This window comes from Crinia signifera, chromosome 5 (genome assembly GCF_055691185.1).
Source record: "Crinia signifera chromosome 5, ASM5569118v1, whole genome shotgun sequence".
NCBI lineage: Eukaryota > Metazoa > Chordata > Amphibia > Anura > Myobatrachidae > Crinia > Crinia signifera.
This window is the reverse complement of record NC_139221.1, coordinates 169,204,244-169,225,163: the sequence shown is the minus strand read 5'-3', so window position 1 is coordinate 169,225,163 and position 20,920 is coordinate 169,204,244. Positions and strand designations below refer to the sequence as shown.

Sequence of the window (20,920 nt, the reverse complement as noted above, 5' to 3'; positions counted from 1 at the left end):
GCTAAGGGACAGATTCTCTCAACTTCAAAAGTGATAAAATGGAGAGTGATAAACAGCCAGCCAATCAGCTCCTGTCTGACATTTTTCAAACACAGTCTGTGACAGGGCAGGTAGGAGCTGATTGGCTGGCTGTTTATCACTCTCCATTTTATCACTTCTGAAGCTTAGAGAATCTGGCCCTTAATGAGGAGGGCTCCATCTGTAAATTCAATGAAACAAACAGGCAAAATCTATTTTGTACATAATGAAGAATTAAAAAATATATAGTTGCATATGTTACATGAGCTTACATCAGCTAAAATATCCATTCTGGCTCTGAAACAAATATACTGTAGATCTTTACCTTGATTTTTCCCCTATCCATATACTGAACCTGTGAAAGTAGCCATCATCACTATTAGTAAGCATTCACCTGTTCATTAACTCAGTTATGAATAGCTTGCAAGTCTGCTTAAGTGGCCATGGCACACCAGAGCACCTTGCCTATGTACAAATGCTCAGTTGCCACACAGTTTCCTCATTTCAGCTTCAACTCCCATAATTGTTCAAAACTGTGTATGCTTAACTGAAACACATTGCGGCCGGCGAGGGGGTTAAACAGCGAGGATTGCAGAAAACCATCGATCCTCGCTGTTCAACCCCCGCGCCGGCCGCTTGCTCTATTAAACGTTCTGGGGAAATCCTCGCCGTCACAGGATGGCGAGAATTCCCCAAAACAGCGAGACCCGCGGCTAATGCAGAAAACTCACTGTATTTAGCTGCGAGTCTCGCTGCTTCTGGAGCCGCATACGCCAATTCCCCCTCGCTCAAAAAATGGAGCGAGGGGAAATTGGTGTATGAGGGGGCTGCGTTGAATACTGACAGGTTGAGTGGTGACAGCAAGCAGGAAGCTCTGCTCGCTGTTGCCGCTCGCCCACAGCATTGAATACCTGCCATTGTCACAGTCTGGTCGGCCAATTCTCCAGAAACCTCAATCTGAGAATCGCCACCAGAGATCCACCAGCAAAATCAAATTAATCCAGGTTTACCAATTAAAAAACTCACTTATGTAGCGGTTAGCTTCACAGGAGAATACGCTAGAATTAATTATCTTTTAATTCAAACAAAATATTCCAAGGTATAAGAGAGGGGAAGGGGCCACAGTTAAATTGCAAGTATAGTCAGAAAACTGAGGGAGAGACAAGTACATTTACAGAGGAGAAAGTCCTCACAGAACTCTCAAAACTGAAAGTGGATAAATCAATGGGGCCAGATGGGATACATCCAAGGATACTAAAAGAGCTTAAAGGGGAGCTGGTAAAACCAATAACAGAATTATTCAACCAGTCACTAGCTACTGGAGTAATCCCAGAGGACTGGAAAACAGATAATGTAGTCCCACTGCACAAAAGTGGAAGCAAGGAAGAGGTAAGCAACTATCGACCAGTGAGCCTTACATCAGTAGTAGGGAAATTGATGGAAACACTCTTAAAACAAAGAGTTGTAGAATATCTCAAAACCAGCAATTTACAGGATCCAAAACAGCATGGGTTTACTGGGGGAAGATCATGTCAAACAAATCTTATTGACTTTTTTGACTGGGTGACTAAAGTAAAAGATCAAGGTGGGGCTGTAGATGTAGCTTATCTAGACTTTAGTAAAGCTTTTGACACTGTCCCACATCGCAGACTGAAAAGCTTGGGATTGGATTCTAAGATAGTTGAATGAATAAGAGCGTGGTTGCAGGACAGAAAACAGAGAGTTGTGGTAAAGTACAGTCAAAGGAGGGAAAGGTTACAAGTGGAGTACCCCAGGGATCTGTACTTGGAGCGGTGCTTTTTAATATCTTTATTGGTGATATTGCAAATGGAATTGAGGGTAAAATTTGCCCTTTTGCAGATGACACAAAGGTATGCAACAGGGTAGACACACCAGGAGGGGAAAACAAATGATTGAGGATCTAGGTAGATTAGAGGAATGGTCAAGAGCATGGCAACTACAGTTTAATGCCAAAAAACGCAACATCATGCACTTGGGTCTCAGAAATCCAAAGACTAAATATAGTATAAATGGCACTATAATGGAAACTACTGAGGAAGAGAGGGATCTAGGTGTCACTATTTCAGGGGACTTAAAAGCAGGTAGGCAATGTAACAAAGCAATGAAAAAGGCAAGTCAGATTCTTGGTTGCATAGGGAGAGGGGAAATTGGTGTATGAGGGGGCTGCGTTGAATACTGACAGGTTGAGTGGTGACAGCAAGCAGGAAGAAGAAAGTAGAAAGAAAGAAGTAATAATGCCACTGCAGTAGAAAGAAAGAAAGAAGTAATAATGCCACTGTATAGGTCATTGGTACGACCTCCCCTAGAGTATTGTGTTCGGTTCTGGAGGCCATATCTCCAGAAGGATATAAATACATTAGAGACTATACAAAGAAGGGCAACTAAAATGGTGCATGGCCTACATCACAAAATGTACCAGCAAAGACTAAAAGATCTTAATATGTATACTTTAGAGCAGAGAAGGGAAAGGGGGGACATGATAGAAACTTTCAAATATATCAAGGGTTTTAACAAGGTACAGGTGGGAGACATTCTTCACAGGAAGAGGAGCAACAGAACACAAGGACATGCACTGAAACTAGAGGGAGGAAGATTCAGGGGAAATGTGAGGAAGAATTACTTCACAGAAAGAGTAGTAGATAAGTGGAATAGCCTACCATCAGAGGTGGTAGACGCAAATACAGTAGTACAATTTAAACATGCTTGGGATAAGCATATTGATATCCTTAAAAAAAAATAAGGATCAAATATGGTTTGAGGTAACATGTTTAAAAAAGGGGCAGACTAGATGGGCCAAGTGGTTCTTATCTGCCATCAAATTCTATGTTTCTATTACAAAGCAATTAAAGACAGACATAAAATACAGTACATACTGTAGAAATCTCATAAAAATAAAATGGGAATAATATGTCTGAACCTAACTTACACCAAGCACTTGTGGGTGCATGGCAACAGACAGAGTAGGGGGTTTCCTCCAGATGACACATATCTCCTTCAAAGAGAGAGAGAGAGGTCTTGTAACGAGATCTATATCTTGTCACCCTTGAATGGATTTATGACTCGCCAGGAAGTTTAGTGGCTTGCTTATCTGCACATATCTAATTCCTATGCATCAACATTTAGAACCCCTGGTCTCAGTGGCGCACGCAGGGGGTGGTTCTGAGTACCTGGAAACCCCCCTAAACTGCTGAGGTCTTTATTTTTAAGGACAGAGGCAACTGAGCAGGTCTACTCTTGACAGCCACACTGACTGCCAAAGGATCGAAGCTGTCATGTGTGGCTGTTTGTGCAAGTGCAGGAGATGGCCTTGGGGAGCTGCGGGCACTCGGCAGTGGCACCAGTTGAAGTCGTAGGGCAGCAATTGGAGCGCTCAACTGCACTGCTCCTCATGCAGCCAGTGTAGCACTCCCTCCTCCCTTCGCAAGCAGGATAACCAGGCTCCACGGCTCCTCAAATGGCCATTAGCAGAGACGTGGGGGTTGCTTCCCCCAGTCCCGGTCACACTCAGCCAGCCGCTGATATTGTTAAAAGACAGCTGGGCGTGCTCACCCTCAGCAGTCTCGGGCTCCCTTTCATGTGCTCCTGATAATGGCCAGCTCCACCTCATGACCTGGGACCTGCAGGGAGAGCTCAGCAGCAGCGTGCAGAGGAAGACTGCTGATGCCTGCCTTGCAGAAACACATCCAGGAGAAATAGATACCGGCCACCTAAAAAGCCACAACAAGTAGGTTAAAAGTGCATATAGTGTATATATATATATATATATATATATATATATATATATATATATATATATATATATATATAAAGAAATTGAAAGAAAGAAACACACCAATGAGCCAAATAAAAGCAACACTTTTAGTATGTAATAAAGCTCACATACATTGAAGTAAAAGAATATACAGTATGCTTGCCAGCCGATTAGTACACAGTCACAGCCCGGACAACACGTGTATGGAACAGCCGCCGCTACACTGTAGTCGGAAGACCTCAGGTTAGGACGCCGCACCGCTCTCACACTGGTCGGATGGAAGGCAGACTGGACACGGGTGGAATGAGGACGTCAGCTCGTCGGACCAAACACCAGCCACGCCCGACGTGCTGACGTCCTCATTCCACCCGTGTCCAGATCCAGATAGGCCCGGTAATGTGTTATTAGGTTAGGTGCTTTGGAGCGTATCCTGACTATGAACTATGTGGAACACCCTGTGATGCCATAACCTTGCTTGCCGAGCTATTAACTTAGTATGCTGTTACCTGATACAAAATAAAGACCCAGACTTCATCTATATCCAGTGTACAGATGAAGGCACCCTCGTTGGAGTGGCTTCCAGCGCAACTATCGCTATGTGATAGGTCTACCGTCCACTAAGAAGGAGGCATGCGTGCACAAGACACTTGTGTGCCCTATTCACGACAATGGGACGCGCGAGCGTGTGAGATGCACGCGAGTCCCCGTCTCCACTGTGAACGTAAGCCAGCTCCACCAGCTTTTCCGATATGACGAGCTGGCGGACTGACAGAGTCTGCCCATCTGTATGTGGTTCCTTGTCACAGTTGGCATCCATCTCAGCTGAAATCTTCACACAGGAGAAAACCTTGCTCATATTCAGCTGCTGTATAAGGAGTTAAAAGGAGCTGAGAAAAGTGGGCACAAGCGGGAGAGATTACCAAAGCTCACCCCAGCAGATTACATTCCGGCATTCCTTTGAACATTTGAGCACACAGCCATGTGTTTGGGGGGTATGGATCATTGGATAGACACCAACTAGGTTGATAAGCATTAGGTCGACACCACTAGGTTGACATGCATGAAGGTCGACATGCAGGAATATCGACATGACTGAAGGTCGACATGGGTTAGGTCAACATGGTCATTAGGTTGACATAAGCATTAGGTGGACATGGGGAAGGTCGACAGTTGAAAGGTCGACATGGGGTTTTTCATTTATTTTTTTGTCCCGAATGTCAAAACAGTCGTCATGGACACTGAAACGTAGCACCGCGCCTGCTCGGTACACTATTTTATTCTCCCACCATGCCCTATTGGATGGTAGGGCATGAAATATCGCCTGTTGGCACATGTCGGTTAGAAAAAAAGTGAAAAAACCCATGTCGACCTTTTGACTGTCGACCTTCCCCATGTCGGCCGAATGTGTGTGTCGACCTAATGACCACGTCAACCTAACCAATGTTTACCTTCAGTCATGTCGACCTTCCTGCATGTCGACCTTCAGTCATGTTGACCTTCATGCATGTTGACCTAATGCCTGTAGACCTAGTGACCGTATTCCTATGTGTATATGTCTGTGGCTGAGTTACGCTCTTTCACTGGCCTTAAGAAGGCTGTACATGACAGGATTAGAGTGACAGGCCCCAGCAAAGCCCAAAGCTTTCATGACGGACAGGTGGATGGCTCTGAGCTTCCCAGGATTCATCTGGCCAAACTAGCCTGGCTGGTGGGGGCCTGGCTGTAGCTAGATTGAATCTCTGTAGCGTGATTTGTGGAAATAGTCGCTCTGGACTACTATGAAGGTGTTAGACCACTAGGTGCTGCAATTTGGTCAGTGTTTGGGGCTCCACTGGTACCCCTCCCTATCATTTCTGTGCCTTTTGAGAGAATATGAATGGATCTAATAGGGCCATTGGAAAAATCTGCTCGAGGACATAAACACATACTTGTGGTAGTAGATTATGCCACTAAATACCTGGAGGCTATACCTCTCCATAATATAAAATCTGGCACTATTGCCAAAGGGTTACTAACCTTGTATACCCACATGGGAATACTGAAGGAGGTCTTAACAGACCAAGGTACCTCTTTTGTTTCCAAACTTATGAAGAACTTATGCTGGTTGTTAAAGGTAGACATGATTACCACCTCAGTGTGCAACCTGCAAACAGATGGCCTGGTAAAAAGGTTTAATCAAAACCTCAAACAATTGATAAAGAAGGCAGTGTCTCAAGAAAAGTGAGACTGGGAATTGTTCCTACCTTTTTTTGATGTTAGTGGTCATAGAGGTACCCCAATCCTCTACTGGGTTTGGTCCCTTTGAACTCCTCTATGGGAGACAACCCAGAGGTATTCTGTATCTTTTAAAAAAGGGTGGGAACAGCAACCCAGTCAGGACCATAACATCATTCGGTTTGTGTCCCAATTGAACAGCCATCTAAGGCAGATTGCGCCACACCTGAACAAACATATGGAAAGGGCACAACAACTTAAAAAACATAGTTATGATGTCACCGCAGTCAACCAGTCCTTTAAACTGAGAAACAAGGTGCTTGTGCCCACTACAGATATATATATATATATATATATATATATATATATATATATAAGATATATGCTTAATGGCAGGGCCCCTATGAGTACATTGAGGTGGTGGTCAATTACAAGGTTTGAAAGGAGGGTTGAAGGAGGGAAGTACAATTCAACCATAAAAACCTGATAAACCTTGGAAAGAAAGTGCCAGCCAGCCCTCTTTCATAGCGAAAAAAGGTTCCAGAATCCCAGGTACCCATTTAAGTTACACTTAGTCCTAGTCAGAAACAGGAAGCAGTGAATTTATTGGCACAGTACCAAGATGTGTTTTCTGCCATTCCGGGAAAAACATAGATCATCCAACATTATGGTGTGACTCCACCCAGGGTGGTAATTATACAGAGGCTGTATTGCATACCTGAGGTGAACCTGGAAGCAGTAAAGCAAGAGGTGGAGGATATGCTACACCAAGGGGTTATAGAGGAACCAACCAGCGAGTGGAATAATCCAGTCTTAGTAGCTAAGCCTTCAGGTGCTTTAAGATTCTGCAATAACTGAGGAACTGGTGGAAAATTTAGCCAAGAGTCAGTATCTTGCCACTCTTGATTTGACAAAAGTGTATTAGCAGATTCCTTTGATGGAAGTTTTTAATGCAAAAATAGCCTTCTCTACCCCAGAGGGCTTATTTCAGTACAAAATGCTGCCATTTGGTTTAGTATTTGGTGCCCCCTCCAAAGAGCTATGAATAAGTTGCTGAGACCCCACAGGGAATGTGTAGCTGCATAGTCAGACAGCATAGTTATTTTTAGCTCTGACTGGGAATCACATCTACCAAAGGTATAGGGCGTATTAAAATCTCAACGGGCACATGGGTTTACCGCCAACCCTGAAAAATGTGCTATTGGTATGGTGGAAGCAAAGAATTTGGGGTAGATTATAGGCAGAGGACAAATTAAACCTCAGCCTAGTAATGTAGAAGCAGTTCTCACTTGGTCTAAACCCAAATGTAACTCACAACTTTTCTCGGTCTGGTGGCATTGGGGCAGGGACAGCATATTTACGCATGAGGATAATGTGGAAGATCCAGTACAGGTTTTAAGGTGCCCATACACGTCCCGATGCGGGCGGTGCGATCTGTGCTTTGAAGTGCGCGCTCCCGCGACACTTTATCGCACAGTACAAAAAGTATGTGCTGCACATACTTTTTGTACTTGCTTTTTATCGCTTCGCATTGCATGCACAACGCATGCACAACGCATGCACAAGGCATGTAATGCAATGCAATGCGTGCTAGTTAAGCTGAAAACGCACGCCCACATCGGGACGTGTATTGGCACCTTTTGAGTAGCAGATCCGGTCTAAGTTTCCTAAACTGATGTGATCATGGTTTAGCTTATTAGCAGCACCTGTGACTTCTTGTTGTATGTATGTGTGTCTAGGGCAAGAGTTCATGGCTCTCAATGCTGAAAATTGGCTGGGTGATAGGCTGGTAATTTAATATTACTTTATGTGCTTTGGGGTGTACATTAACTGTGAAATCTGTGGAAAAACCTGTGATGCTGTAACCTTGCTTGCCCGGCTGTTAGTCTGGTATGCTGTTTACCTGCTACAAGACCCAGACTTCATCTATATCCAGTGTACTGTATGTGATTCCTTGTCATAACATAATTGATGATTTGCATATGTATAATCTATTATTTAAATACTTACATATCATTTACTAAATTGTTTAGATGAAAAAAGCTCCCACTAACCTGGATAAACTTTGTTTTTTTAATAGTTCAGACTATTATATTATAAGTGTTGCACAATTGATTGTGTTGTTTAACAACAAAAAAATGATAAACTTGTACTGACATTAGCAACAAAGCAATAGGCAACCGCTAGGACTGTCCACCTGCAATTCCGGCAAATGACAGAATGGGCCAATAACCGTATGGGCTAGTTAAGCCATTTTGAGATCTGGCATGCAAAGATGGGACACAACACAAGGCCATTCCACCTTGACTCACAGCACACCCTAGTGCCACCTCAATATGTCCCATTGCAGGCATTTGCATTAACAACATTCAAGGGCCTATTTTGAGCGCCAGTCCATCTAAGCCTATATTACTACTGAAATAAGAAGAATTTATTGTACTGTTCAAAGCACTACACTATTCATTAATCTATATGAAATACTGTATATTTCTGAGCTTATTACTGTATATGAAGTACATATTTAAACTTAATATATGTCCACAATTCCCTTTTTCAATGCATTCACTTAAATATTTTTTTAAATTTTTATATCTAATTAAAATGTTACATTTTAGCTAACCATTCATGCATTAGCAGGTACTAAATAACATGAAGGAATGCAGGTAGTATTGCTTGTGTAAATTTGTTAAAGTGATGTAAACCTCTCACTACATGATTGAAGGATATCCACAGTAATGTTTATTATTGGTATGTAATTGTTACTTAATAATAAATTGTTACTTAATATTAAATTCTAACATTTATATAACTAACTGCTGTTAGTAGTAGTAGTAGTAGGAGTAGTAGTAATAATAATAATAATAATAATAATATGATTTTTCAGGATCCTTTGCTAAATCATTTTGTAGCATTATATTCACATTGTAAAAAAAAAAAACCACAATGTCAAGATTTACTTTTTATTCATTTTTCAATTCCAGGCATTTACAATTCAGGGGCAGTATGCTTTTCCACATCCAGACGTGAGTCCAGTGCATGTCAATAATATCAAACATACTATGTCAGACTGGGTCATGAAAGGCCCACCGGGGGAATGCAGTGATAGGCATCCATGCTTAAAGGCTTGGCACACCATTATCAAGTGCATAGTCTGGGCCCCTTCATAGACAGGGGAGAGTGGTGACAGTTGACAGGGAGACATGATCCCCAATACAGTCTCGCGTTAGAGGAAGTGATTATTGAATTTTGTGATATCACTAAAAGGAAAGAACAGAGGCAAGCAACTCAACAACAATTGGATTAATGCCAGCTGTACACATTTTGTGCAATATTCGATTTGCTGTCCTAGCAACTTTTTTTGTCAAGCATTATATATCTAGAGACGACAGATATTCACGAAAAATAGATGTGACTGTTGTTAGTGTATTTGTGTTTCTTTGAAATTGCGTTTGCACATTTGAGCTTTCTATGTTGAAAAAGGTATTTGAGTTCTGAAGTCCACTAAAGTACATTTGAGGAAGACTTGATCACAATTGATTTTTGGAGATGTGATCTCGAATCATTGCTCCCAACATGAAGGCCGGATAGCCAAATGGTAATGTGCCGGGCTGCGAAGCGTGAGGACTGCTGATTGAAACTTGCTATAGATCAGAGCTTTGTAGTTCAACCGATATTGATTTCTAGAACATTCTGGAACATATTTGAATGTTTCTGGTGTACCCAAGACATGTTTGTTGGTAGACATAATTCAAACCACTTTACTTTTCCTGAAATCAAATTGAAAAAAGTGTAGCTAAAGTTCTTATTATCAGACTGCTCCTGTTTTTCACACAGCAAAATGGCGTATAGCACAATATGTTTGTTTTCATAAAAGCTGCACAAAATACTTTCAGTTGTGTATGTAAAGCTTGGGTAATAAATACCAATGAACATTCAGTCAAAATTGTGTTATTTGTGCCTATTTCAAACAGCCACAACCACACGAATGCACAATTTCTCTATGGGATCATGTCTCCTTTACAATGGGTTCACATCTCCCTCCCGAGTGGGAGACTGGATTTGTTTTACCACAAAATAATTTTTTGGGAATCAAATAGTAAATATTGATTTTAAATTAAACTATTCATTGCTTTCAATGGACACCATTTGGCTGGTTGGCTGTCACAAGCACAGTGGGGATCAAATGTCTCCAATCTCATATATATATATATATATATATATATATATATATATAGATATATAGATAGATAGAGATAGATAGATATATGTATATAGATATATATATAATAATATACATGATTGATAACATCAATGCACTGCAGAAAATCCTGTGCAGAATAAAATATAATGTAATATATGGATAATGAATCTGTGACCTGATTCCTAGAGGAAGGGGTGGGCACCCAGGCAGTGGGACTTACGGGGGTATTTCCCCTATACCTCTGTGGGCCAGTATGATCCTGCAAACATAATATATATTTATTTGTATTGGGCAGCAGATACTTTCTTTAAACATCCCATATAGCAAATATGTAACTTAGGGGGTAATTCAGACCTGATTGCGCGTCGGATATTTGATAGTTTGTGCATGCGTATGGCCCGTAGTACGCATGCGCAAGTTCATCCTGCGATGAAAGCCTGCAACTTATTTTAATTGCCTGCCATTCACAAGGTGATTCACAGAAAGTAGGCATCTGGGGGTGGTAACCGACATTTTTATGGGAGTGCCCAGAGAAATGGTAGGTGTGCCAGAAAAAATGTTGGGAGTGACAGGGAAAATGCAGGTGTGCCCAAGTGGTTTAGAGGAAGGTGTGTGATGTTAGCAACAGGCCTTAAATGCACCACCGACTAAGGGGGAAATTAACTGTTGTTGGCCATATACAGCTGATCTCTGTATGGACCGGTATGTATGGGATGAATTAATGGAGAATACGGCAAATTTACAAAGCAGCTGTATTCTCTGCATTCGTATTTCCCGATGTCTAAGCCGTTCATATTTGGGTGCCGAAAATACAGCAGCCAAATACATACAATCCACCAAACGATGCTGGCCAGTGTAAAAAAAATTGAAAAAGTAAATGAATCATAAAAAAAAAACATTGTGGGGTCCCCCTGCCCGGCTATAACCAGTCCTGGGCTCATTGGACCGGTCCTGGTTGTAGAAATTCAGGGGGCCAAAAAAGTGGTGTGTCCCCTCGTATTTCTAGCACCAGGCTCATATGCTGGTCCTGCTTCCCAAAATATGGGTGACAAAGACATTAGAGGTCCTTTTGAAAATCAGCTCCAGGCACAAACAGTCAGCAGGCTAATGCTACAGCCAGGGGAAAAGTTTGCCCGGCCAAAGCATTAACCCCTGACTGGTTAGCTTGGGCCAGGACCCTGGAGGAGTGGGGACCACTGCAATAAAGGGGTCCCCCCTCCAGGCAACTCCCTGCCCGGGCTAAATCCCAGGGCTGTTCCCGGTGCCCCTGGGTGGTGGGCACCGGACTAATAGCCATACTTTGTAAAAAATAGACTTAAAAACTAGTGGGTTAAGTTGTGGAACTACAAGTCCCAGCAAGCCTCCCCCACATGCAGGGACTTGGAGAACCACAAGTCCCAGCATGCAGGGCATGGAAGGGCCCACTTTTACTTGTAGTTCTACAACTTAACTAATAGTCAAATAACACATACAGACACAAAGAAAAATAAAACTTTAATACATGTTACATTCACTCATACATACAGTACTTACCTATAGGTTCCAACATAGGCCAGTTGTCTTCTCCATGTAGAATCCATAGGTGTACCTGTGAAAATAAATTATACTCACCAGGTCATTCCGGCATTGATCGCATCCTCTTCGGTCCATAAAGGCATCCAGGGGTTACAAAAAATAAACCAAGGGGTACCGTATACATAACAAACTGGAGGAGCCCCAAACGTGTTTACACTTGGGGCTCCTCCCCGACCTGGGTCTACATTGAGTCCTCCCCCAGCCAATCAGCCATGGGCTCTGTGGCTTCGCAGTTCCATAGAAGCCCATGGGCATCTATTGGTGGCTCCCATCATAGATGGCCATGTTAAATATTTAACCCCACTTTCACCAGTACAAATGATGGTACAGTAAATCTGAAGATCAGATAGTACACTATGGCCATATACCGCCAGGTTGAATCGATGGCGTAGATATTAGTAACAGCCAAACACCGGGACCCGGCCATACAGTCTTTCAGATTGAATGGGTACAAATGACTGCATTTGTTCCTATTCCATCTTGGAAAATTAGCCCCTATGTCTCTGTATACGATGAGTGGTGCCCATTGGATAAGTGGTGCCTGCGATGAGTGGTGCCCATTGGAGAAATCATTTTATTTTGAGCAGCTTATGAATGGTTGTGGACATATCTGTATGGCTGCAAATAGATGTGCAGCCATATACATCTATTCGCACAGCAAGCACATTAATTTGCAAGGTGGTATTTAACTCTAGCGGGGTGGCGTCTACATGAATGCTGGCCTCTGCCAATTCGCAGCTGTACTATCAGGTCTGAATTAACCCCTTAGCTTGGCAGAAAGTATGGCGCCACAGGGGCAGAAGTACTAAGCCTAGAAAACATAATAAAGTGGCAAGTGATAAAGTAGCAGCCAATCAGCCCTAACTGCCGTGTTGCAGGCTGTGTTTGAGAAATGACAGTTAGGGACTCATTGATTGGTAGTTTATCTCTCTCCACGTTATCACTCTCAAGGTTTAGTACATTTAGCCCACTAATTTACTTTTGTATAAATGTAAATTCCACATATCTAGTATAGTTGTTTAACTCTAAAGTAGTAATCATTTGAAATGCTATTATATTATCTTTATCTTAATCTAGAAAACAATGATTGACCCATTTTTATGTTTATATTACATTTTCCAGTTCTAGAGTGTTTTCTGTATTCTGATATAAAACATTTGATTGGTTAGTTCTAATTTCCCATCCTGCCCTGCAGTTGACCAAGCTTCACCAGTTGGCTATGCAGCATTCCCCTTTTACTCCCCTTGGGCAGACCACCCCTGGTTTCCCTGGTACGTACCCATGACCCCTGAAAATGTCCTTCTTCTTAACACCTTTGTTTTTCCATGGTCATTAAACCACTTACTTATTTTGGTAAATGTGGTTAATGACCATATGATCCTATTTATTTTATCTTATAATGCTCCTTGTTTTTTTGTTTGATTTTTTGTGCCTCATTTACCTTTGTCAGTTCACCTTGCTTCATTTTCTAACATTAGCATTATATAATCATGTTTATTTGTTTTGTCAATTAAAGGATCTAAAGTACTCAAGCATGTGCAACTGTGCATTAAAATAAATATTAAAATTCTTACATGAATTACAGTATAATCTGACCTTTATAGCTACTGAAACATTTTATATATATATATATATATATGGAAAAAAGTACTTGTGAGCTGCGCTCAGTATGAAATGTCCAAAATTGGTCCAGCAAATAAATCCTTAATAGGAATTCCAAATAAACAGTCACCAAAGTCCACAATTAGACCTGCAGCTCCCTTTGAATAAATGTGGCATCCAGGGTCAGGATGAATGGATATCTAAAAAATACAGAGAACAAAGGGGCGCTCCATAGTGCATGTAAATGATGTTTTTAATAGAGCATACACACTCCAACAACAATAAAAGCAGTTGCTCGTACCATATAAAAAACTGCTGTGGGCTGGTTACCACAAGATGTTAAACAAATACTCCAGGCACACAGCTCCTGATGATATGCTCACCACCACCAGAGGGAGGGATTCCGCATACGCTGGCTTGCGCTGCCGGGACTCCTGACCACTTGTCGGGGACGCAAACACCAGGCTGGAGACAGGGTATGGCAAGACGTGGGTATCACGTATATATATATATGCCGATAAAACAGCAGTGGGGTGCCCAACACAATGTACATGAAACTACATGTACCCAAACATAGTCCATGGTCTCCACATCAACAGGTGAGGAGTGATAAGCAATCTCAAATATAACAAAGTGAAACTTGGTATGCTGACCCCATCCACCACTGGGTTTTGAAAGTCGCTGACTGCTGATACTACTGATGGCTAAGCTCCTTGATAAAGGTCCATTATTGGGGACCGAAACGTCGGCGCATATATGGATTAATAGTTATCTTCATTAGATATGAATAATGGCTGAAATAAATACTACATTTTTTATATAACAAGTTTCACTTTTTTATATTGGAGAGTGCTCACCTGTTGGTGTGGAGACCATGTACTAGATATATATATATATATATATATATATATATATATATATCTGTGGATCAGTATATATATCTGTGGATCAGTAACTTAATATTTCCTTGTTTTGCTACTGTACATGTTAAAGTTTTGGGCTGTCTTCAAATACCATATACTAGGAGAATATACAAGCTACGTAAGTGGTTAGCACATTGACATTATAATGTACAAATTATCTATTGGCTATGCCCAGCAGTGGTTTTACACTTGTCACATGCTTGACAACTAATGTTCCTAAATTCAGTTTTATCATGTGCAACAAATTTATTACATAACATATATGTTATATTAAAGTAGTCCCCAAGATGGGTGCTGAGTGCCGTCAATTGATGGTCAAATTATTACAATATTTTTCTGTCCTGTACATTAAAAACAGTGGAATAGTTTTCTTTAAACAGACACCACAGTCACACTACCTTAGCAGAGGAGATATATGTGACTTCTGGTAAAGAGTGCAAATGTACATGATAAAATAAATGTTGCTTTGTTTTCATTTAATCTTTATTTGCTTTGTATTTGTATTGTTATTTCAATTGTAATTTTAAATATTGCCCTGTTCCTTAAACATTTTCCTTAATATATTATAGAATGTGTATTTAGTTTAGCAGTTCCCTAACCCTTTATCAACCTTTATCTCCATTTCTCCTTCTCTTCGCTTCCATATAAAACAAATGTATGCAACTTACAGTATTTTCTATTTCCTTCTTCCAGCAAGCTTTCCTCCCTAACACTGCTCAAACATTAATAACCCTATTTATTTAAATTCCACTTGTCTTCCTTGTTTCCTGCACATCATCCCCAAATTATCTTCAATTCAGATACACTATTTAATTTTATTTTTTGTTCTATTTTATGTAAACCAAGGTTGCTTTGCTTATTTAGTAAGTCAGTGATGACAAGTTTTAGAAAAATGTGCATCTGTCACTGAAAACCTGTACCTATCAGTTAAATTACTGCATATGTTACAGTTTGCTTCATAAATGCATCAAGCTGTATCTCATCCAGTAAGTATCATATTAGGCTGAAGGTTACTTATACAAAATACACATTAAAGCTACTGAATGCATACGTTTGGTATTTAAAGCTAATAACTTTTTTCACACTGCTGTAAGTTCTGTACTTCCGCAATTTCATATTTCTGTAATATAATATCTGTTTATTGTATTGTTTTTGCATTTTTTTCTGGCTATTTCCTCCCAATGTTTTTATTTTTTGTTTCTAATTTCTACAGGATTGGATGGCACTTCTCCAACCAGTTCTCATGAACTTACTATTCCAAATGATGTAAGTATAATTAAATTTTTTCATTGTGCTAGTAAAAAACTTATATCAATAAAAATAAGTACAATTGTATGCTTATCTTAGTAATATAACTAACACTATGTTTACTGTCTGGAACTGTAATTCAATATTTTTTGCTTTTGCTTATTTGTTCATGAACTCTGTAACTGGGTGCTGTGAATCCCTTGTGGCATTAAATGGGCAATAATTTGCTAGGCCAAACCATGCCTTGAAAATTATTGCCCTTTAAAAAAAACCTCTAAGTTCACATCCCTTACTGCCACTAAACTGAGAGGCTATTACCCAAAGAGTAATTGGTGCCCGGAGCAATGGTATGTTTTTGCGCCCCCTCCCCTTGTCAAATTTCCTTCTAATAGTAATGCCCCTTACACATTATGCCACACAAACCTTGATGCCCATTACACAATATGCCACACAATCTGTAATGCCCATTACATATTATGTCATACACCATAGTGCCGTTACACATTATGACCTTCACCGTAATGCCCATTGCACATTCTGGCACATATCGTAATGCTTCTGGGTAACGCTATACAAGTGGCATCTAGTGCTGCTCACATGGACTTATACACTTATACATATTATGCACCCCTGCAGTGCTTCTTACACACATAATGCAGTAGTGCCGCCGACACACATAATGCCCCCTGTAGTGCTTACACACATAATACCCATACTTGTGCTTCTTACAACTATAATACCCCCTATAGTGCCACTTACACACAAAATGCCCCCACTAGTGCCGCTTAAACACATAATGCCCTTTGTAGTTCTGCTTACCAACATGTTGCCAATAATATGCTTATTGCTAGGGTTTACTTGCTCTTTGCTAGAGGTTTCTTGTTCGATGTTGGGGAGGTGGTAGCATGCTCATAGCCGATGGGGGTTAAATACTCATTGCCAGTGGTTTTTACATGTGTTGCAAAGGGGGTTATATGCTTGTTGACAGGGGGACGGTTACATGCTCATTGTTAGGACAAGTTAAATGCTTGTTGTTGGGACAAGTCATGTACTCATTGCTAGGGCAAGGTACATGCTTGTTGCCAGAGGCATAAATGGTTGTTGCCAAGTGGGGGGTTAAATGCTCATTGCTAGGGGCAGTTACATGCTCAGTACTCATTACTATTACACAAAAAACTTACAATAAATGTAATAAATAAAAAATATATATTTTACATGCACCAAAGGGGACAGATCGGGGATATCAACTGTGTACAGTCAGCTGGGGTGCAGTGGAAGTGGTGGCCGGCACTTTACTGCATATCAGCTGACCTCATACATCAGGTGATCCGTCTATCTCATTGTGAGGAAGTCACCGATCAGCCCCCTCTTTTACATGTAAGTTATCTTTTATTTATTTTGTACACTTACACGTGATTAACCTGTGATTTATTTAGAGAGAGACACACACACACATAGATCACATATACCGACTATGTGCTTCTGTTCTGCCTGATGATAGAATAGGATTCGAGACCCGTAGGGGACCCTACCATAATGCTGCCTTTTTTTTACATATTTTATTTTGTAAATTTGACCAGATTGCACTTCTATGATGCTGTCTCTTTGCTCTCAAATACAGGTGACACAATTATACTGTGCTCAACAATCTACTTATATTGAATTGTTTGTACTAAAATAATGTGGAAAATGGTGTTTTTACTCCCATTTCAAATTATTTCAGTATCGCCTAAATGTATTATTCATAAAATTCTCCGCCAAGTCCGTAATATTGAATTTTTTAAAGTAATACACTTTCTTAAAGAAATATACACGCATTTAATCCCAATATTTTATCAATCCATTTTTTTATTATATATGTATTCAGTGATGTCAATATTTGTTTTATGTATGTTTTTTTTCCTAAGTGGCCATCTGGTATATATTGTATATTTTATATATATAAAAAATATCTTTATAATAAATGTGATATACCATTGAACAATTCTAATTTATTTGTGTGAGTGTATTCATCCATGGTGCAATAATTAATTGGATAATAGCACAGTAACTCTAATCTTTTTTGGCCTTATTCTCGAAGGAAATAATAGTCAGTCTAGACCAGGGGTCCTCAAATTACTTTGCCCTGGGACCCCATCAGATAATAAAAATAATGACAAGTTACTGCAGAAGGTCATGGTGTCAAATGTATAGTCAGCAGACAGCACATGCATGGCAGCATTGGGGAGGCACAAAATGATGGGTCTAATGAATGAGTCTAAAATAGCAGACAATTCAACAGATTTTTCAGACTCCTTGAATCACTGACTGAGATTAGAAAAGTCATCAGCCTGATGGTCAGCAACATGGAGTCGTGATCCCATGCTGAGAAGGTTGGGACCCACTTTGGGGTCAGGACCCACAATTTGAGAACCGCTGGTCTAGACTGACTTATTTCCAAAGACAGGAGAAATCAATTGATGGTCAGCGACCATCAAATGATTTCTCCTACTAATGGATGCATGCGGATGTGTTAGTGAACACCTCCCCTCGCATGGAGGGAATCGTCATCGCATGGGGGGGCATTCGGCAAAGTATTGGTTCAACGCTCGTAAAGCAGCAATTTTCGCTGCTTACCAAGCCAACATGATTCTCACACCCAAAATCCACTGAGTCTTTAGATAGTGGATGCACACACTGTATCCATATATTATATAGTACTTATCTCTCCAGAGTCCTACATTGCCAATCTAGCAGTGCTGCACAAATCATGTGAAAAATGGTGCTGTGGTTTGCACAATAGAAATATTGATTGCACAAGTGCATTAGACTGCAGATGGGTCTACATGTAGGCTCCTTAATAAACCAAAAATCCACCTTATCACATTGCAAAATATGTGAAACACTGCACATCAGAATGCATCTGTGCAATTCATAACACAAAGTAAATACAGCAGTACTGAGAAAGATTGGATCAAGAGCTGGAACTTCCGGCGGTGCATCCGAGTCCTGCAGCAATGAAAGGGCCCAGATCCGTGGACATTACTAGTACACATAATTAATGATAACTAATATTGTCCACAGCTGTGGGCCTTTACATTGCTGCAGTCCCTTGACCAGACCACTTTCTCTGCCACAAGGGCCAGCAGTAGAGTTAATCACAGTGAGAACCCCTAGTGGGCAGCTGTGTAGCAATGGAAGCATTTTAATTGTAGATTTGGCCGCTATCCAATTGGAACTCACGGACCGGCAGCCGCATCTCTTTCTTATGCAAGTGGCGCTGTCTTTGCAGTGTTCTATGTAAGTGTAGGGGGATGGGCTGCACGCAGAGCTGGATTAACTGTGGGGGGGGGGGGCTCTGGGGATGTGTACCCTGGCCCCTTATCTGAAAGGGCCACCCACCCTCTGCCGCAGATCAGATCTCTATCCCTGATGTGATCCACGGCACTTCAGTGCTGGCAGTCTGATGCCGGGCAACAGCTGAAGAGCTGATCAATTGCATATGCACATGCAGCCTATGGCTCAGTGACTGGCTGGCATGCAGGCTGCATGAAGGAGGCAAGATCCATGGAGTATTTGTCCATATTCATCTTTGCTCTAATCCTGCACAGTGTGACGCAGTCTGTCATTGACAGCAGCAGAGGAAAGGTAAGACAGGCTGCATTGAACTATTCTTGTTATCAATTAAATGTGAACTTAAGGCTCTAAGTTTACAAACCCAGCAGAATTTGTGATTTTCTGGCCATTTGTCAGAGAATATGAATGATACTGTAACTCACAAACTTTTCTTTCACTCATGGTTAGTGGTTGTGAAACAACTTTGTTTACTCTTTTTAAATCATAATCACAACAGAAACTACTCAAATGACACTGATCAAAAGTTGTCATACCCTGGAGATTTGGCCTGATAACATGCACACAAGTTATTTTTTTGTAGGAGAATAGCTCTGTAGGGGGTGTAAGGATAAATGTGTAGCCCCTCGACGTGATGGCCCCTTAGGTACTCGTGAGAATGTAACTTAACACTACACACCAAACACACGGTGGCGAGTCAAGAAACATTCTGTTTAATATCACAAAGGCAGCTAGTTAAAAGCAGAATACATGGGAGTATACAAAATGTATGTGTTACATCCTTATTGGTCTATTAAGTTGCTGGGCAGATTCAACAGAAGGCGTACAAGATATTATACACAAAGAAATGAGTAGCAAGGGGGGGGGGGTTTCTATTATAAGAGAGTTCATGCAGGTGCACGCTGCATACCAAAACCTAAGGGGGGAGTAGTAGAAACTTCGTATGATAGATAAGGCATGCTTAGGCTTTACAATGTATGACCTTGTAACGTAACCATGGTGAGGACAGCCTACGTGCAAATTCTTATATGCTACATGGATTCCTAATTTTAACCCTTCAATCCCCTCTTAGAATCATGAATTTAGATGATATGATTCTTTTTACTAAACTCCTTATTTCTGTGCTTAGCAAGATATTGCTTGTAGCCTTCAGGGGAATTTGCGTGTGCAGGGGCAATGGATTCATACATAAGGGTGTTCTCAATACCTTTGGTAGCAAGTTTTCTACAACATGGTATAATACAAAATACAATAACACAAATAATTGTAAGAATAATCAATATCTAGATTGCTAATTGAACAAGGGCCTGCTTCCAATTTTCAAACCATCCAAACCATTGGCTCCATGGGTTATCGATGCTTGAATTCTTCTTCAATTCTATTGATAAATTCTCCAGTTTTTTAATAGCTAGAGTAACTTTACCATTGGGGCCTGTGTTGTCAGGGATATATGTACAACATTCTTCAACTTTTCCTATATAAACACAAGCTCCTCCTTTCTCTGCTAATATCATATCTAGAGCCATACGATTTTGAAATGTCATTTGTGATGTGGCTTCTAATTGTTCTGCAATGCCTTTTAAAGCATCTTTTGTATCATTTACAAATCTCTGCTGGTTGTAGTAATAATTGTAATTAATCCAAGCAACATTCTTGCTTGCTGTGATTGTGGGTATGATGGATTCAAAGCCAGCCGCAACTTGATCTCTGGCCTTGAATTCATCTGGGACCCCTCTTGGGACACCAATTGCATCAATATATACATGTGGATCAAAACTCGCTAAAGGTGTTCCTCTTTTCTTTAGTAATGTCAACATTGGGCCTAAAGGGTGGTATTACTTCAATAAATATCAATGAGAAGATGGAAATCCATATCTGGTGCTTCATTCTCTTCAGTGGGTTCCGCTGCTTCCCTCAGTTGGAGGTCAAGGCTGTTTGCCTCCGTTAGTACCTCGTCCTGTAGGGGGTCAGAGTTGTCTACTCCCGTTAGTACCCCTTCCTCGATCTGTTCTCTATCCGGGACGTTACTCGGGA

The 20,920-nt window shown here is 40.9% G+C and overlaps 1 protein-coding gene across 9 annotated transcripts in view; it reads left to right on the top strand.

Annotated features, from left to right (window-relative positions):
* Positions 1–20,920, top strand: part of LOC146080714 (poly(rC)-binding protein 3-like) — a 517,154-nt gene that overhangs the window by 392,331 nt on the left and 103,903 nt on the right. For all 9 annotated transcript variants that reach the window (XM_083188286.1, XM_083188279.1, XM_083188283.1 and 6 more), the window contains 3 exons: positions 8,986–9,027; positions 12,976–13,051; positions 15,519–15,571. In XM_083188286.1, coding sequence (XP_083044412.1) covers positions 8,986–9,027; positions 12,976–13,051; positions 15,519–15,571 — 171 coding nt within the window. The remainder of the gene's footprint in view (positions 1–8,985; positions 9,028–12,975; positions 13,052–15,518; positions 15,572–20,920) is intronic.